The 21,352-nt window shown below is 41.5% G+C and overlaps 1 protein-coding gene across 11 annotated transcripts in view; it reads right to left on the reverse strand.

Annotated features, from left to right (window-relative positions):
• Positions 1-21,352, reverse strand: part of ptprt (protein tyrosine phosphatase receptor type T) — a 452,792-nt gene that overhangs the window by 381,284 nt on the left and 50,156 nt on the right. For all 11 annotated transcript variants that reach the window (XM_039797954.1, XM_039797952.1, XM_039797953.1 and 8 more), the window contains exon 2: positions 6,977-7,102. In XM_039797954.1, the coding sequence (XP_039653888.1) occupies positions 6,977-7,102 (126 nt within the window). The remainder of the gene's footprint in view (positions 1-6,976; positions 7,103-21,352) is intronic.

The raw sequence follows: 21,352 nt of genomic DNA on the forward strand, positions 1-21,352 counted from the left end.
AGAATTCAGACCGTGAGATTATTATGTCTATGTGGGTGATGAGAGATAGAAAAATACTCATGCCCATCCAATATTGTCAAATTTATAAACTGTCATGGGTGTGGACTATGTTATTCCATGTCAATACAGAGATGATGGGAAAAGAAGTTAACAAAACGTTCATTCCAATCCAATCATGCCTAACCCTGATATCTATCTGGCCTAACTGTCAGGACTATGGACTTTATGACAACGATGTCTAAAGAGTGAGAGAGAGAGAGAGAGAGATGGAGAGAGCGATGGTGCCAATCCAATCTTCGAGCTGTCGGGTCTGGGTTACGCTCTATGGCAACCTTATCAACGGCATCGATATTATGGAGGTGAGGCGAGAAAGAGGATTATATGATAATTGTTTCGATAATGGAAGCAAAGAGACAAAAGCAAGAGGCTTATTTGCTCCTGCATACATGAACACGCCGTGCCCAACTTCTGAAACATTAAAGAGCTCTGAGTGAACACAGCTTAAACTCTCGATGGATGCACTGACGGTTTCTGGGCCTCGATGCACATGCATGGTCCCCCAGTGGCTAGAAATGGTGATAGGTGTAAACCGAGCCCTGGGTATCCTGCTCTGCCTTTGAGAAAATGAAAGCTCAGATGGGCCGAGCTTATGAGGTCTTAAGGAGCAAAGTTGCCTCCCCTTTCTCTGCTTTGCCCACCCAGAGAATTTGGCCCTCCCATGAGAAAGAGAGAGACATCATGGCTTTCAAACGAGCAAAGTGGCAGTTGGTCAAGGCCACACCCCCACCCTCCACCTTGCCCCCCTCTCTCCTCCTCAATAGCTACAGACACAGAAATGGCACGTCCAAAGTAAGGCTAACTGTGGGACTGGCTCTAGTGGCTGTAATTCTGCACCAAGGCTGAATTTCGGGAAAGAGACTTCAGATACAGTATTAGTGGACCAGTAAGGCCTATATAAAAGAGACTTCAGATACAGTATTAGGGGACCACTAAGGCCTATATAAAAGAGACTTCAGATACAGTATTAGGGGACCACTAAGGCCTATATAAAAGAGACTTCAGATACAGTATTAGGGGACCACTAAGGTCTATATAAAAGAGACTTCAGATACAGTATTAGGGGACCACTAAGGTCTATATAAAAGCATCCAAAAAGCAGCATGTTATGGGACCTTTAAACTGAGCCTTGGTTTTTCTTTTCACAACAACTAAGCTTGTGACGATCACGTAGGTTTTGTTTCAACATCGGGGGGGGGGAGACACATTGTAACCATGAAGTCTGGTGTTATGTGGTCTCGTCCCCTTAGAAAATTTTGAGCACCAAAGACTTCATTTTCTGCATTCTGGTGAGTAACAATGTAACAATTTGTGCCTTTTCTGAATCAATTTATGGTTGAAATGTCTTTTTATTTATTTAATTATTAGTATTCTGTATGGTTTAAAACTTTCTGTGGTGTTCAAAACAAACTTCTCTGTTAGAGTAGGAGACCTTGTTAAAGCCGAAAGATCCAAAGATGAAATCTACATAAAAGACCTGACAGTCAAAATCAGAAGAAGTCTCGTCTTTATTTTTCACGTAGACAAGTAGACACTGTTAGGTTACTGTGTGTGTGGGGTGGGGTGGGGGTGGGGGGACATATCCGCTGCATCCCCCCCAAAATCTACGCCCTAGCTTCCAGAGATAGCAGCGACAGTCGGTCTGGCGAAATAGCTCCGCAATTCACAATTCAAGTCAATCAACCCTTTTTAGAATGTCTTTTTCTTCTTTAGTTTTTATAACAGATTATAACAAAGCAGCTTGTTTTTCCAGTACATCTGCGAGTCTTTTGACAGTATTTGCTTTGTACTGATACAAAATGGCACTGATACTTTATATAGCAATCCGAGGTCCAGTATGAGCGCATCGGGCAGACTTGACATCATGAAAAACATGACTAAAAGCTAGAGACAGATAAGAGACTGACAGACAATTTGTTCTTGTCCTGCCTTATCAGATCTATAGCCGGCAGGGCAGCGTGCAGTCAATACGTTTTCTATGAGAAGGGCTTATAGGACGTGATGGCTATTGCCTCCGACAACCACCGCCCGCACCGATAGATGAGACAGATAAGTGACATGAGACATATATATGGATGGAGAGACAGACCCAGCGATCATGCCCGTTCAATCGCATCAGATCTTCAGTACGAGATGTTGGTGTGGTGAGTGCGGGCTGCGGCTGACAGATCTCTCTCTCCATCTCTTCTGACAAGTCAGAGACAATGACGGCAAAAGAGAGATGATGATGTATGAGAGCAATAATTGACATGACTGACAGATACATACATGGCAGAGAGAGAGAAAGAAAGAGGGAAGAAGGGAGGGATCATTTGGGTGCAATGTGAGAAAGATCAACCCGGTCTCACTCCCAACTCGTCAAATACTGACTCTTGGTCAGAGTCTGTCAGCGTCAGATTTACAGTACGACGCAAAAATCCCCCTTTAGAGTCTACATGGAACGCACCGGGTAGAGCAGCAGCTCGACCGCGGCGCTGTAAGATGGCGTAGTATTCAGAGTGGCAATGGTAGTGAGTAGTATGAAAGACCGAATATGTTCGTAAAGGAGGCAGGTTGGGGTGGTGGATGGGTCAAACAACACAGGACTTGCACCCAGGAGACTGAGGTTTGTGTCCCGTTTAGAGATGTTCCGATACCGATACCAGTATCGGTATCGGCTCCGATACTGCCTAAAATGCTGGTATCGGTATCGGGAAGTACTGGAGTTTATGCACCGATCCGATACCACGTAATGAAGCCCTAAAGAAAATCTACGTTAAAGTAGTTTATTTATGTTCTTTTTCATTATAACTATAAAAGAAAGTTCTGGGGCATTCCTTGTTTGCGTTTGTTCATGTTTCACAAAGAGTTTATCCTGAGCCAGACCGACAACAAAGAAAGAAATCATATCACATCCATACAGAGATAGTAGTATACAGATGTTAAAACATAATGAAATATATGACTCACTGGTATCGGATCGGTACTCGGTATCGGCCGATACGCAAGTTCAGGTATCGGAATCGGTATCGGGAAGCAAAAAAGTGGTATCGGACCATCTCTAGTCCCGTTCTTGTGTCAGTTGAACGTACGTCCCGACCCAGAGCGTCAAAAAAGTGACGCAGAGAGTCCCTACCAAGCGCGCCAAAAAGTGACGCCAAAGGGCTAGACGCTAAGGGAGAGTTTTTGCGTCAGTAACAAACGCCAAAGGCCCCTGACCAAGCGTCGCTTTTTGATGGGCTGGGAGCGAGAATGTGTAGGAATGATACGATGATGGTTAGAGAGACATCTTAATTCCTGACCTAGGTAAGAATTAGTTTGTATGAGCCGACAGGGAACATGTACCTGGTTCATCCCTGGTTATTTATTTCACTTATTTCAGAACTTGCTGTGTTTTTTTTGCCCAGGTGGTTTTATTTTGTTTGGTTTCTCTGTCTTTTAACGCACTCTACAGATTTCACGTTGAAGTGTTAATAAAGCGTTTGGCTGGTGATTAACTGGATGCACCGTGTGCGCTGCTGATTTTCATATAAAAACCTAGCTAAAATTTCCGGAAACTTTCCATGGAAAGTTAGTTGGTGAATTGGTGAAACATTCCAATTTGGAAACTTTCATGGGAATTAACGGGAATAAAGAGGAATTAATGGGAATAAACTGGATATTTTTGGAAACATTCCAATTTTGATTTACTATGGTTAGTGGGCTATACAATTAACACACATAAGTTTATAATAGCAATGTATTACACACCCCCCCCTCCACCCCATCTCCCCCCACCACCACCAAAAAAAACAACCTGTATTTTAAAAACTAAATGTTGGCTAGTATGTAGTAACTTATGCTGATTACTGCGTGCGTGCATTTCACTGACGACTATAGGGAGGACATTCAACTGAAGCTGCATCAAATCCAGTTGTTTTAACCAAGATTATGCTGCAAGATTCCATTACAACTACATTTAAGTTGCCTGTTATAGACTAACAGTATTATAACAAGCAATATTAAAAATATCCAGTTTATTCCCATCAATTCCCCTTAATTCCCATGAAAAGTTTCCAACTTTGAAAATTCCCGGAATTTTCCAACCCTACGTACGACACACAAGTTAAGAATGTTACGTAAGGTAACTCAAAAATAAGTCAGCGTTGACTTCTGGCTTCAACCGGGACACAAACAGCGGTCTGCTGGGTGAAAGTTCTGTGTTATTATGACCCATTCATCCACCCCGACCTCCTCCCCACGCAGACTTTGAACGTGGACAAAAGTAATCCTGGACAAAATATGTTTCCCTCGAAACGTAACTGAGAATGCCATTTAGCTGTATGGGAACGTGTTTTTTAGGAGTGAGGGCTGCCTTCTCAGCATCTCCTTCCTTCCTTCCTTTTGAAAAAACTGCAAATGAAAGCAGGAACCTGTTACTGCCGCTGAGTCAGTATGAAGTTAATTGGAGGCTCAGGGATAGCTTCTTTTGTGCACGAACACTAACAGCTCCCCTCTTGGCAGCAGCACAGTAGATCATTACATCACTAACCTCGACCTATTGTGTCTGAGTGCATTCACAGTCGATTCCCTGACACCATTATCAATGTCAAAAAGGCAGACAAAAAACAGCAATCAGACAAAAAATAATTGGATAACAACTTGACCATTTCCTTTCTACATCATACCCTCAAAACAGCAAAAGCATGATCCAGACTGTGTTAGATATTATATAACAACTGTGTTAGATAGATATATAACAACATATTCAACATTGTGGCAGGTTTATGCAGTTTGAAAGAGAAAAGCATGTGAATTTTAACGTTGCTGAGCTTCCGATAAACACTCATGTCAGCCAAATAAGGGACTTGAGAGAGGAGAAGGAGGTGACTCGAGATAGACAGAGGGAGAGGAAAAGCAGGAGACAGAAAGTGTGAAAGAGAGAGAGAGTGTGTAGGGCAAGCATGTGTGTGTCTATGGGAGAGTTAGAGAGTGGGCGAGAGAGAGCAAAAGGGCAGAAGTGTGCGAGAGAATGAGAAGGATAGAGGGGCCCGTCTGATTGCCACTTTGGCGTTTGACAGGCGGAGAGGGACACCCAGTCGTGGGGTCACGTCACGATCTGTCTACCGAGTTGCATCAGTCTGCCAACGTAGAACTGACAGAAGGAGGGAAGGAGATCTAAAGAGAAGTTAACATAACCTTTTCTTTCCTAATGTTTAAAATAAAAATCCTACCACTTCAAATATAATGTTTGCAGCTTTAACAACAAAGGGACAAAAGAAGTGAGTGAGTGGATACCTTTAATCGTTTCATTTCTGAAATAAAATATGTTTTTTAAAAGTTTTTCTTTTTAAAAATATGCGCATCACTGCCAACCTGCAAAATCTAATCAGATGGTCTGAAGCAGGGCTCTTTAACGTTTATAGGCCAAGGAACCATCAGCTGGAAGAGAGACAGAGCAGGGAGCCCTTACTATAATTTGGGTCCTATTTTAACGATCTAAGCGCACAGCGTGAAGCGCCTGACGCAGGTACGTTTAGGGCGCGTCCGAATCCACTTTTTGCTAGTTTGATGGCGGAAAAAAGGGTCCGTGCCCCAGGTGCATGGTTCAAAAGGGTTGTACTTAGTGTCTTCATTAATTCATAGGTGTGTGTTTTGGGCGTAACGTACATCTCCCATTCCCTTTAAAAGCCAGGCGCGGTTGTACCTTGGCGCATTGCTATTTATGACGGCGGATTTGCTAAGCAGGAAGGAGAGATTTTCAGGAGAAGAAACTGATCTGCTTGTGCGTGAAGTGAAAGAGCCGATCATATATGGCACGAGCGCTGTGCCACCAAAACTCCACTAGGTGAAGCAGTTAAAATAACAATGAAATGCTGCGCTATTGACTTTAGACCAGGTTTTTGTTGGTCAACGGCGCAATCACTTCCCGCTGCCTCAAGATAGCAATATGCCAAGAATGCACCTGAACACACCTCCCTGTAAGACCAGCACGCCCCATGGGCGCACAGACGGGCGCAGGGTGCATTTGCTATTTCAACGATGCGGGCGCTGGACAGGAAATTGAAACTAGCACAGACACTTGCGTCAGGCTTTGCGCTGCACGGCGCCGGGTGTAAGATAGGGCCCATAATGAATAAAATAGAGTTGCATATTAGACCGGGCCTACAATAACGTGTAGGGCGGCCTAGAGCCTTCAGATATACCTTTTTATGGTACATACAATCCTAAGCTATTAAAATAATTGTTGATTTTTTTTTATGCTAAAATGAATCAGTGAATCCTTAAGTGTAACTGTATCTGTGGATGGCACACCTTATCTAAAGGTCAGTAAGCCTATCATCAATGTTGTGTACATTTGTAAATTAAAAAAATATATATTTTTACAAATCTTTAAATAACATGTTATTATTTTTTTAAACTATCACACAATAATATGGTGCCCCCCCACCGCCTGCAGCACCTCTAAGGATCCACCCCCCCATATAATTATTTCCACCAACATGCACTGATTGTTTGTCTTTACAGTCAGAAAGGAGCACATTCGAATCGGATTGGCGACCCCAAAATCACACATGTAAGGGATATCAGTTAAAAACATCTGCCTTTGCAATTGATGAACGAGGAATACAAATTTGGGATTGGATGTGGATTATTATTTTTCTTGCTATATTCATGTCATTGGAATGTTTGAAATAGTGCTAATGAGAAATAGTGGCAGTGACTGGATCAGAAGACAAACTATTAGAATCATTAAACACCACATACTGCTTGATTTTAACTGGCCCAGACCAGAAAGGATGTTGTCCAACTTACTAAGACAACTTGTGATGCTCAAATCATAATTGGCCCAACAATCATAATCTATAGGTAGGTATGTAGATAGGCCATACATAAAGTTTGCTAAATGACATACAATATAATCCAGAGAAAACCCAGAGAGACAAAAGTAGAATCCTACCAGTAGGCAGGGCAGGGTCCATGGTGGGTTTTTCCCAGGAGTTGACTTGTTCCCAGGTAAATCCGTTGGTTCCGAGAGAAACGCTGTACCCACAGCTGCTGTACGACTCCTCAAACGTACAGCCACCTAAACAGAGAGAGACAAAGACGCATACATTGTCAGGTGGCACAGAGTTTCACTGCAGCAAGCAGTTTGGGTTTAGCGTCTTGTACGAGGACAATTCAACAAGGTGGGGTTGTTCAGGGGACAAGGTGCTATGTCCACTAACAGACAGAGAACAGATGTAGAGAAGTAGTAGTAGAATCATGCAAAGACAGCTCTCAAAGTTAAGCTGGTGTAATGTACTATATTTCCGTTCGAAATGTTTGAAGTGTATCGGCAACTGGGGCGGCAAACAAGCCTCAGGAACGCAACTGAGTAAGAACAACTAGCGTATCTGTTTAAAGTGCAACCAAACAAAACATGGGCTGAGCGGATTAATTGGGTCACATTGTTCTAACTAAAAAGACAGTCAACAAGCACACTTCCTCTTCCTAATGCCTCACGTCGTCCATTATGACGCATGGACATCCAGCATCCACGTGAACCCCTTGGGGATGCCATCTGAAGGAAAGGAGAGCAGAAAGCAGTACCACTTAAAACTACTAGAAAGGGAATTATATTAATAATAATAATTTTAATTCATAGACCACTTTTCAAACTCCATGTCACAAAGTGCTTCACAAAACAAACAAAACAAGCCAGTCAACAACAAACAACAAATCAAAACTATGTGATGTATAAAAACCTGTGGAGTGTAGAAAAGAAAAGAACAATTTTAAAAGAATAGAAGAGAGTTCAAGGAGATTCAAGCTCAAATTAAATCAAGAAAGGCTCTCCGATCAAAGTATGTTTTAGGAAGGGATTTAAAGGGATACGCCACCGTTTGTTGAAATGGGGCTTATCACTGTCTCCCCTAGCTGTACATAGGTGGGCCAACGCATTTTTTGTGCATGCATTGTTTTAGTCCGGTGCAACACCGGCGCCGCCGGCGCTAGTTAGCTTAGCGTAGTGAATGGAATCCTATGTTGCCGGTTAGCATGTTGTGAGTAAAAATGAGCCAACAAAAGACAAAAAAACAACCTAATTACTTGCACTGAGACAAAAAATGCGTTGGCCCACCTATCTACAGCCAGGGTAGACCGTGATAAGCCCTATTTCAACAAACGGTGGCGTATTCTTTTAAAAGATATCACTGACTCTTCAGAATTATAGAGTGCAAATACAGTACATCGAATGGCTGATCAAGTAAACATGGGGTTTGATATAATTACGCCCTCTGTTATTCACCATATTTGTGATCAAATTTACTCCCCAGCACCCCAACGTTTTAATACCACATCTTCAATCACTTCAGTAGGGTTTGAATTTATATGTTTTTAAGTGTGTGTGTGTTTTTTTAAGCTTCTGTGGCATCGCTAACCCTATTATACTAATGAAGTTGTCAGCAGGAATTGAAAGAGCGAGCGCATGACAGACACTGTCACCGTTTATCAGAGAAGAGAGCAGAAGGGTGGGAAATAAGTAACAGAATGACAGGGAGAGAGGTGGGGGGGGAGAGAGAGAGTACGCCTTTATGTGAGAGAGAGGGAGGGGCAGATGAAGAGAAAGCTTTATGTGTCAACATGATTAAGTCACAGAGTCTCATCGTTATTTCATGGCCCGGATAAGACACATTTTCCACCGCATTAGCCTTCTCTGCTAGCCCCGAGCACTGCACACACACACACACACACAACACACAGTAGCTTCCCTAATTAGACATATGCTTTGACACACAACCATTTGAATTTGTTTTGAAGCATTTGAAATGGGGGAACGTCATTGCTTTATTCATGACATCACTTAACGCTTCCTCTTTTTCCTTCTTTTATCTGCCTCTTTGTTGCTGTCACCTCCTGAGAGCGTATTTGTCAGTTTAAACAAATCAAAATGAAGAAACTTCTTGACTTTTCAAAATCAACTGTAACATGCTAGTAGATTAGGCTAATGCTAAGTCATTTAGTGCGCTTTAGGTGCCACACAATACTGGGAAGTGGCAATTCGGACAAAAATTTAGGAGACAAAAATCTCCAGACTTACAACTATTGAATAGATTTACTATTAAACTTGGCATATACTTTGATGGTTCCCAGATGATGGATCCAATTGCCCTGACTTTTCCTCTAGCACCACCATGAGGTTCACATTTGTGGATTTCAGTGAAGTGTCTAAACAACCATGACATTTGGTATGGACTTTCATGTCCTACTAAGGATGAATTGTAGTAAATATTATGAATTTGTCCAATTCTTTAGTTTATAACCAAATATCTGCAAAACTAATAGCATTCCTATCACTCTCAGCTGTACTTCATGTTTTGTGCTAATTAGCATATGTTAGCATGCTAGGGTGGTGACTATTTACCTGCTTAACATCGGCCTGTTAGCATTGTCATTGTGAGCATGCTGTGGTGATTTTCTTAGGCCGGTTTGTCGAATCAAAGAATCTTCAGGGAGACCGGCCATTTTGTGCAAAAAATTTGACTGACCTTCCTTCAGCATTCGCTACTTTTACCCCGAGCCACAAAACAGGCTCACACTTCTCATTGGACATCCCAGGAACCAACATCCCCATATAAGGTCACTCAAACGCCTCACGCTCTTTCAGTGAATTAGATAAACAGTGGATTGACTCCCAGACATAATTACGTTCAGAACGTCACGTAGGCAGAAAAACAGGTTTCATAAGTCTTATGACCAGGTTCAAGAAAGGCTAGTATGACGACGTTAGCATTTAGCTCAAAGCACCACTGTGCTGTACTACAACAAATTGCCTCTTTGGAGACATGAAAAGGGTAGTGTCACAAGGCCTAAGTGCAGCCTCACAAAAAGCGCTAGCAAGGTTGTAGAATCTTAGTCTTGGTAAACCAACATCATATGTCTACTTTAGCTCGAAAACCTTCCAAATTGTCTAACAATACGAAATGCGTTCAGAAGCATCAGTAACGTTTGAAGCTTTGGATGTCATAAATGATGTGGCAATCTTCCTATGACACAATTTTGGACAAAACACATAGGAATTGTACTGTTCACATTAGGGAAAGAAGCGTTGTTCCCTCAGTATCAGTACCAATCACTATGGTTTTGATAGAAGTTTAAAATGAGCAAGCATCTCTTAACTATTCAGTTTTTCTCGAGTTGCATTTAACACTGTAAATCAATCATTCTTTTGGACTTTGACATGAATGTGCGGAGTCTGCCTCATAGACTGTACAGTCTATGGTCTGCCTCCTATATTGCCTTCCCAGACCCCCTTGTGGCCAGACAGTGTTAACCATATACCCATACACCTTAAAATGTACAATGCAAGAAATGCATGGTATAGTTGTGATTATGCCTCTTCAAGCCTTACATCAACTGGGAAATAAAATTTAAAAAAAGAAAAAAAAAACTCCTGCGCTCTATCTGTAGTCTGTGTTAAAAAAAAACCCACCTCCAGCAGTGGGTGAAAGCTAGGAAAAACACAATTTTTCTTAAAGATATGAAAAAAGCTGTTATAAATTAATCAATACTCAGATAATTAGCCTTTATCGCCCCCTCGTTGTTCAGTGATCTCATTAGAAATGAAAAGAAATCAAAATGATCTCATTAGAATAAAAAGTTATAAACACGATCAGGGTATGAGAGGGAGAAGTAGCTCCCAGCGGTAGGCGAGACTGTGCTTGTGTGTGTGTGTGTGTGTGTGTGTGTGTGAGAGAGAGCGAGTGGGTGGGTGGGTGTCAGTGCCCATGATCTAGTTCTGAAAATTCAGTACAACACCTCCCTTTTCCGCGTCTCATTGACACCATCACACAAACATAATTACACACACATGTTCTGTGTCAGAACATTTGCATAATGAAAATATAACAGTGCTCCGCTCTGATCGGGGACGTGGGCATGCGTGTGTGTGCGTGAGTGCGTGTGTGCGTGCACGCATGTTTGAGTTGCAGCTGTAAGGGTTTGTGCATAAATGTATGTTCATGTGTAATGCATATGTGTGTGCATGCGTGTTAGTGTGACACCAAAACAAACAGAATCCCTTCATCTCTGCTAATTAACATTCCTGTAACCAATATAATGAAATATTGATATTATGACTCGAGCATGCCAAAAACACACACACACACACACACACACGAACAACCACTCAATTTGTACTTAAAAGTTCACCTAGAAAGTTTACACAAATTTCCATCATTATTTATACGCATTTATTTTTTTGGTTCTGCCGAAAATATTGTCAGCCGCCACGTTTGCATCCAACTGTCAACTGCAGCAAAAAAATCAGCTGTTGTGAGTAAACCAGTTTCCTGAATGAAAAAAATAAATGCATCTGGCAGGTCAATTGAAAACACACACTGTAAACCTTTGATGTCACCGTATCTTACGGTTTCAATGTTATACAGGATCATACTGTAAATGGCAATGCATTCTGGGAGAAAATAATAATATTACAGCACTGTCTGTGAATGTTACAGATTACAAGTATTTACTGTTAACACCGATGCATCTTGGGACAATAAAGGAAATGGAGGGAGTTACACTGCAGCCAGCATATTATTGCAAATTAAAATAATACAGTAAGAATATTGCCTATTTACAGTAAAATACCTTAACATTTCAAACCGGTTACTTACTGTAAATAAACAGTAGGTGACTGGCGAAGCTGCTGCCAGGATGTTACTGTCAATTGAGAGATGCGTGACAGTCATGAACGATAATAAATTGAATGGCAATGTTATAATGTCCTAGCTGATCACCCTGCTCTCTTATTGCCCTGTGACATCACATCCTTTTTTGATGCTGATTAATCTCATTTGAATCTAATGTTTTTGTCCAAACATATTTTCAAAGCCAGATTCAGAAACGCTACTAAAAGGCACAAAGGCAGCGATTGAAGAAAAAAAAAAGAAGGGATCTGCAACCATCGGACAATCATCTAGTCGAGAGAGCATCACATTTGTTTGACTGTACAGTACATGCATAGTAAAAAATTATGAAAAAGCATACTCACACTTCTTTGTAAGTTTTAATTGTTATTCTTTGTAAGCCAAAAGTAATATGTAATGTTCCACCTTCGTTCAGGTAATTAAAGCAATGTATGTCTTCCATTCTTTCGTCATGCATGATGTAACATACCCTGGATGATGGGAAGTGCTGATTCAGTTGCATTAATCGAAAGGTAATGAAAAATCTAATTCTTTGTCTTATTTTAGGAATAGCATCAACACAAACACTGAATAGATGCCCTGTCAGACATAATCTTTGACATGCTTATTTTTTTAATGGCTGGGATGAACCTCTTACCTTGTTTTTCTGCGCTCGTCAAACAGAATTATTTATCAAAAAACTAATTTACTTCAGCGGCGAGAGAGAAAGGAGCAGAAATGTGATTGTTGTTGGTTCACAGCCAATTAAATGTTTCATGTATGCGAGAGCTCGTTGGACATTTTCTCTTCAGCACCTGCTGCTCTGTATATCAAACCCTGTGGTTCCAGGAGAGAAGCGTCTCCAGGCATTCGCTCACAGTGGCTCTTTTAAACTTGTTTTATAATTGAGTCATTCCATGTCTTCACTTAATAGACCCAATGAAATTTGCTTTTTCAATTAAAAACTGTCATTGTCGGCAAATTAATAACTGACAGAAATTACATAGACTTGTTTTGATGTAATTTGTTTGTTCAAAAAAAGACTTTCTCACCAAAGCGTAAAAGACTTTCTCACCAAAGCGTAAAAAGCAGAATTACTTTTCACAGAATGGAGTGTTAATGGTAATGTGTTTGCACAAGGTGGCAAAATAACACACATTTCAAAAAAGTAAGAGCGCGCTGGTTAAATACAAAATGAATAACCGTTTGAGATCTCTCAATAAAATTCACTTCCTGTCCATTTTGCAACAAGTCCTCCAACTCACAAAACTTGTTCCTACCCTGTAATACGACCCACGTCCTCATATCTAAACAGAACGCTCACAGTTTTATTAAACATGTGGTTAATATTGTCGGTTTGGTTAAGTTTAGGCATCAAAACCTATTGGTTAGGTTTAGGAAAAGATCAGGGTTTGGGTTTGGGTTTGTTGCGTTATAGGGCTGCACAATTAATCGACTAGTGCAATATACCAAAATCGCACTAAATCGCACAGTATTTGTTCAAGGCAAAATATGTCAAACTATTCAAATCTTTGTTTAGTACAGATCCTCGCAAACATTTGTTGAATATTTTCATATTTTTCAATGAGAATGAGAGCAATGATCCAAAAGTGATCATTCCATCAAATATCGTGAATCATATTGCAATCGCAAAATCAGTAAAAATGATGGCAATTAAATATTTTCCACATACCGTGCAGCCCTATTACGTTACTTAACTTACATGACGTAGTTACGTACAATGTGACGTAGTTAGGTACATAACTGCCACGGAACTTAACATGCAAGTTGACTTCCTCGAGTTAATTCAAATAAGTATACGTTGACTTTTGCTTTCACGCGGGACCTGAACAACCGTCTCCAGGGTGGAAGTCACGTTTTCGTTTGAGCCATCCATCCACCCCGAACAGACTTTATCGCTCTTTACACTACATCACCTAGCCTACGTCTTTTTCTCCTGTCATAATTACTTCGGCCACTAGAGGTCACCGCCACCGCCAATCCTTGATATTAGCTTACTTGCTTGTTTTAAATGTTTCATGACCACACATGCAACATGGCATTATAACTACATCAAAATATAATGTGTTTTATAGTCCATTACTGCTATAAAGTGACACAAAAACCCCTTAACAAACAGAGCTATTTGTTTAACATGTAAAGAGGTTATTGGGTATTCATGCATTCAGAACTGATTATTCTGCTTGAGCTCACATATTGTCCATTTAGACATGTGCTTCGACATGGATCAGACTTACTCTATATCACTATAATGCACACAAACACACTGTCATTATGCAAGCCAGCTGGCCTTCATCCACAAACACTCACATCCATGCAGAAACAGCAAAGTGATCTCATATACACACACACACACACACACACACACACACACACACAAACAGCGTTTCACTATCTTTGTGGGGACCCGTCATTGACATAATGCATTCCCTAGCCCCTTTCCCTAACCTTAACCATCACAACTAAATGCCTAACCTTAACCCTTACCCTCATAACCATAACCTAATTCTATCCCTAATCCTCCAACCAAATCTGGGTCCAGCATTTTGGCCCCACAAAGCTCTCGGGACCCCACAAGTATACTGGACTCCTGGTTTTTGGACCCCACGAATATAGTTAAACAAGAACACAAACACACGGGCAGCAAAAATAACTCTATGCCCTGAATATACCCACTTACACATAAACACCATCTCCAATGATAACACTTATTTAAGCAGAATCCCCTGTCTTTCTCATGTTAAGATTCCCATTCCCCTGAGACACCAAAAGCAGCCATTAGAGCCTTTCATGTCAGCCAAAGCTAACACAGTGCGACAGGACCCACGGAGTCCCAAACCAGAAGGAGGCACCCTGAGGCGAATGGCTCTAAAGAGTCTGTTTACTGCTCACTTAGATAACATCTACTGATCCCGAACATGACTGTGTGTTCAAGTGTATGTTTGTGTGTGTAGGAGCAAACCGAGGACATGTTGCCGTGGGTTCATGTGTGAATGTGTGTGCACAGCGGAGCAGTTTCTATGTCATCGGTGGAAAGTCATAGCCTCGTGAGACCGTCCTGATCTCGCGAGCTCCAGTTTTCCACTCGCAGATCAGTCTGGCATCTTGAGATAGAGAAAATTTGGAGCCGTTCGCCAAACGACGGGGCCAATCAGCGTTGGTTTTGAGGCGGGTTTAGGTGGTGATAGACAGATGGTTTATCCAATCAGCTAACCAGTATTTTCAGACAGCGGTAGTCCTAATTCGGTTAGCCACTCGCTAATGCTTTTTTTCTCTTGGATCCTTCTTTTGGAATATGGTCCAGGAACCTGAAATGTTGCCTTTTATTCGTAAATTCTTGTTACACAAACGGCAAATATCCTTTACCGACATGTTGCTTGCTTGCTGAGCTAACGAGATATGCTTTGCCTGCAGCAGCAGGGGCTTGTGGTTGTATTTTCATACGCTTCGTTGATCTGATTGGTTGATTTGGCCCGTCTATCACCAACATAGGTGATAGACAGATGGTTTATCCAATCAGCTAAGCAGTATTTTCGCCCCTTCCCAAAAGTTCTGCAACGGAAAGTTCCTAAATGGATATGCCGAGCAAATGCGAAGCAATCCATCTGGTGGAGTCAGGTTAGGAAAGTAACCAAATAATACAGCAAGTCCTGTAATCCATACGGCCACACGGGTTCTTTGTTCCTATACTCTAACACAACCCATAGGAGCGTTTTCCGTAGTCATATCTAAACCAGGGAACGTTGGTCGCAGTTTTGAACGTAAAGGTCGCGATTTTAAACACGTCTTTAATGTTGTGAAATTGTCGCAGTTTGGTTATTATGGCACCAAAACTACTTTATTAAGTTTAGAAAATAGTCACTTCATCTGTTCAAAGGTATGAGTGTATATGTGTCTGTGCGTGTCTGTGTGTGTGCGTTTGTACTCTTATCTTGTCTCTTAGTTAACTCATATTAAATCCATTGTCAGCGAACATGCCAAGATCCTTAAATAGACCCATTAAGTCATTTAAAAACATATGCCATCTGCCTCCATGCACCACACACACACACACACACACACACACAAACCCACCCTGCGGCCCACAAACTCACTGGCTAAACACTAAATGCAATTACTGCCACCCCAATAACCCTGGAAAATAAGAGAAAGCAGACAGAGGTTTCTTAGCATAACACACGCAGACATGGGTTTGAGGTGTGTGTGTGTGTGTGTGTGTGTAAGAAAGAGCGCAAGATAAAGTGTTAAGCAACCAAAAATGCAGAAAGAGTGCTGGTGTGTCAGGTGAAGTCAGTTCTGGATTTAAAAGAAAAGTTGTGAGGTGAGAGGTTTGTGTTTTGCATGAGTGTGTGTGTTTGTGTGTGTGTGTGTGTGTGTGTGTGTGTGTGTGTGTGCGTGTGCGTCAGCGTCTGGAGAGTAGGATGAGAAAGGATGAATGTTTAATAGAGTAACATATTAATACAGAAAACGTCTACTTGTGATTTAATAAAGCAAGGTCTAGTGATATGAAATGCATAGTATCCAGAGGGGTTGCAGGTTGTGTGTGTGTGTGTGTGTGTGTGTGTGTGTGTGTGTGTGTGTGTGTGTGTGTGTGTGTGTGTGTGTGTGTCTCAGACCAATCTCTGACGAGGAAAGGAAATGATCGTGGGTGAAAGAGGAAGTCAATGTGTGCTAAATGAAAAATTCTCTTTTAAAGAGAACGTGCTGTAAATTCTGGTGCCAGAGGTTGTGTGTGTCTGTGTGTCCTGAACGCGTTTCGTGGAGGTTTCTGCAGTTTGCATGAGAGCAGCAGGGCAGCGAATGTAAAAACAAGCGAGAAGAGCTCAAATGGAAACCAAAAGGAGGGAGGAGAAGGGCTGGTGTGCAGCTGTTAAAGATACAATCTGTAAACACTCACATGCTGCCTAATAGATATCAGAGGCGCACAGTACTTTACACTTTTCTACGATGTTGCTTGGTGTATTCACCATTATATTCATCTTCCTGTAGATGAATAAAGGTAGAGGACATGATACCTTGTTGAGATAGTTACAGAAGCTACAATGAGTGTAGCAGAACGGAAAGTCCCAGCAAACTACAAGCAATATCAGCAAATGTTTAGCTCCTCAGAATGACAATTATTGACTATGCAGGCTAAATTCCATAGAATAAGAAGGTTGAACTCCTCTGGGGTGTAATGAACACCACTGACTGACTGTTATATATTGGTACCTTCAGAAATGTAAGACCCAAATGTACCCAATGTGAGAGCCTAACGTTTGCCCTGCAAAACGCAACATTTCCATCACAAATGGAAAAATTGGAGGAATGATATCTTACCATCGTTTCTTTTCTTTTTTTAAGTTAAATAATTCATTTCAGGACCAATGTTACATCAATCCTCAATCTTGACAATCCAAATTCCCCACAGATATGTCACTAGCTGTGTTTCCATTCATTTGTCAAACTAATTTTAAGCAAACTTTTGAAATGTCAAAAAGCTGTTTTGAAACCAATAAACTAGGCTACAGTAGTTTGGTCAGAGGTTGGCGCTATAGGCTACGCATGGCTGTAATCCACCAATGAACAGAGTAGAAGATGGAGAGGCTGTTAACTGGAAACTAAAGTTGCCTTGGCCATCTAACCTGATTTCTCTCTCTCTCTCGCTCTCTCGCTCTCTCTCTCTCTCTCTCTCTCTCTCTCTCTCTCTCTCTCTCTCTCTCTGTGAGAAAAATTTAGAAGTCTTCAGGAATTTGGTTCAACTGGGAAAGTGTTACTTGTTTTTTAATGTTAGCTCATATTGGCCATGTTCCATTTTTTACGGAGACAAAGACACGTTATGGGAATATTCGAGAAGATGCGGAAGCAGCTGATAAGTCCTGTGTAGGGTTGGGCATCGAGAACCAATTCCTACTTGGAATCGTTTCAAAAATACGATTCCATCGGAATAGTTTCTTTATTGCAATCATTTGGAATCGTTTGGAGGATTTGGTTTCAAATCTGATCATGGGTTCCAAATTTAACATGTGCAAGTTTTGGTTTCTGTAGCGGCCAGGCGCTTGTTGTGTTGCAGCCGTGGAGCACAGTAAGCGGTGCTCTAGTGTGGCTTTATTTTACGTTGAAAAAGCCCCGTCAAACAACAACAACCCACCTTTAAATCAAAATAAAATTTTCCTCTTATTTGTGAAATAAGGATGTGACCCGTTTCAACTCCACCCCTCAAAGTATCGGAATCAAAAGGAAGAATCGGAATTGGAATCAGAATCGTTAATATCCAACCGATGCCCAACCCTAGTCCTGTGAGTTAAATGTTTGCTATGTCAAAGTTTATCATCAAATTTCCATATCCCATTTAGCCAATACATTTTTTTCCACAAAGGCAAGTGTGTTTTTTTGAGAAAGTTTTAATCGAATTCTGTTGTTTCCAATCAGCTTTTTTAATGCAACACTTCAAACTGTGAATAAAAAGAGGTGAATGGAAAACTGACTACTGTTTATGGGATTTCTCTGGAAGTCCTCTTCTCGATGTAGGAAACAGAGGGACGGAGTTACAGTAAGCCTGTGTGAACGAGCGATTGAGCGAAGACAGTTGTGTGGGATTGTCTTAAATCTCCTTCTCTCAGTTCTAGTACAGTGTGTGTGTGTGTGTGTGTGTGTGTGTGTGTGTGTGTGTGTGTGTGTGTGTGTGTGTGTGTGTGTATGTTAAGTCTTGAAGGGGAGGAAGTGGTTTCCTGAAGGGGTCTATTGTGACTTTAATTATCTGCTACATAAATCAATAGAGGACCTGCCTTATAACCTTTAGTTCCGCATGAAGGAACACAGGAACAACCGTCGCCACCGATCACTTTCACTGGCTGTCGCATGCATGCACACACACACACACACACACACACACACACACACACACACTTCAAGCTTCATGAACACAAACACTACATGAACAACACACAAACGCACACTAATGCCTGGACGCATGTCTGTACTCAATTGAATCAATTGGTTTGGACAGAGGGGTGACTACAAAGGGGAAGTAGAAAGATTGGAATGCATTAGAGATTGACGTGTGCGCACACACGCACGCGCGCACACACACACACACACACACACACAAACACACACTTTCACCCACACCTATCTTCTGTTTGAAATAACTGGTTGCAGCAAACAGTCATAGTAAATTAGAGAAGTTGACAAAGCAGACAAAGGAAAAGAACACGATTGGCCTACAACCAATCAGAGCAACAAAACATGACCTACAACCAATCAGAGCACAAAAACATGACCTACAATCAATCAGAGCAACGAAACATGACCTACAACCAATCAGAGCAACGAAACATGACCTACAACCAATCTGAGCACAAACACATGACCGACAATCAATCATAGCAACGAAACATGACCTCCAACCAATCAGAGCAACGAAACATGACCTACAACCAATCAAAGCACAATAACATGACCTACAACCAATCAGAGCTAAAAAACATGACCTAAAACCAATCAGAGCAACGGAACATGACCTAAAACCAATCAGAGCACAAACACATGACCTACAATCAATCAGAGCAACAAAACATGACCTACAACCAATCAGAGCACAAAAACATGACATACAACCAATCAGAGCAACGGAATATGACCTCCAACCAATCAGAGCAACGGAACATGACCTAAAACCAATCAGAGCACAAAAACATGACCTACAACCAATCAGAGCAACGGAACATGACCCACAACAAATCAGAACAACAAAAAGTGACCCCCCCCCCCAAAGTAACGCTGAGCAACAACGGCAAATTGGGACGGTGCTTCAGCGGTTGTGAATCAGGAAAGAAAATGGCAGCCTGGTCCCAAACGTTCTCAAATTACAGCTAAACAGTACACTTAAATATGTTTCTGAAAACATTTTAGACTGAAAGTTTGCAGAAGAAACAGCAACAGAATCTTGATGCATATTTGATCAGCAGCGCCTAGTTTGACAGTTTGATCTGAGATTGGTGGGCCCAGTGCTTTGCGCTGGACGGACCTGAAGACCGAATGCAGATGGATGGACCTATAACCAATCAGAGCAGCGAAAACTAGTGAAGTGTGAACTTTTCAAATCTGGATTGTCGATGATACTCTGTGATCGGCCCACCAAGGTTCTCTTCGGCAGGAAATCTGTCTGAATGTGTGAGGGGGGGGGGGGGGCAAATAAAACATGAGCTCGGCCGAATTCGTCTGGTTGCTGGCAAGTAGAAAGAGCTCAATTTAGTTGGTTTGGCCCTTGTTAAAGTACTTTCACTTCACATTGTAAGATTTTAAATGCAGGACTTTTACTCGTAATGGAGTATTTTCACAGTGTGGTATTGGTACTTTTACTGAAGTAATGGATCTAAATACTTCTTCCACCACTGCAACTACGCTCAGCCTCTTATGTCACAACATGTGATGTGGTTTGACTGTCAGAAACTGCCAGATTTTTCTAAAAGTGTTAGAGATGGTCTGAGTCACAACATGACTCATCTGAAACCCAAGGACGGACACACACACACACACACACACACACACACACACACACACACACACACACACACACACACACACACACACACACACACACACACACACAGGTAGCCAGTGACATTCACACTCTCCCTTTGTCACACACATGACAAAACTCAAAACTCTGTCTCTTCCCACACACACACACACACACACAGGGGTAGGTTTTGTGAAGTTCCTGATGAGGTCCTGTCGCTATTAGCATGCTAATCCTGCTCAGGATTTCACTGCTGCCTGAGCACAGAGCTCTGCATTAATAAGCATCCCCCCCCCCCTCCGTCTTGCTCTCTCTTACACTCAATTTCTCTCCCACAAACGCACTCACTCCTCTTCTCTCTGAGCATCTCTATAAACATCACATTTTTCGACAGGTTTCTCGAGTGTCTGCTGTTCACTCAAATTTCAATCAAAAGAGGCACTATTTGGCTGAACTGTCGGAAAAGAAGTTCCATTTAAGACACTCACATTTACACACGCTAACAAGCCCAAACCTGGTTTCAAAGTGGACGTTGACATATGAAACCTCAACAGTAAAATAAAAAGATATATTCTCTTTTGTTCACATTGTTTTGCTGTCTGTGCTTCTTATAACACTTTCTGTATGCACAAAACTAGATGAGCAGCACAAAAATAGTATGAGCAAGCTTTCTTTGACACACACACACACACACACACACACACACACACACACACGGGAGTTTTAATCTCAATGCTCTCATTAACACCCTGCGAAACACAGAGTTGGTTCTGATCCCACATACAGAAATTCAAAGAGAGACAAAGAGAGAGAAAACAGCAGTTTGACAGTACTACTACTGCTGTTAACAACTACTTGCAGCTATTACTAATAAATAATAGCCATTATAATTATCACCATCATAAATCAGCCAATCAATCAGCATTTTATATGATGGGTTGCAGTGTTTTCACCAAAAGGCAAATAGATGGAAAAGCATGCTCACATGGCTATGTATTTCTGCTGCGGATCCTCAACATAATGAACATCGTGCCTGTAACAATAGGTAGTGTCGTTCAAGCTCTTCAGATATGTCTTGACCTGGTTATTGACTTCCCTCGCTGTTATGACTGTTGTATAAAGAGGTTGCACTTGTAGTTGG

Source organism: Perca fluviatilis, chromosome 4 (assembly GCF_010015445.1).
Source record: "Perca fluviatilis chromosome 4, GENO_Pfluv_1.0, whole genome shotgun sequence".
Lineage (NCBI taxonomy): Eukaryota > Metazoa > Chordata > Actinopteri > Perciformes > Percidae > Perca > Perca fluviatilis.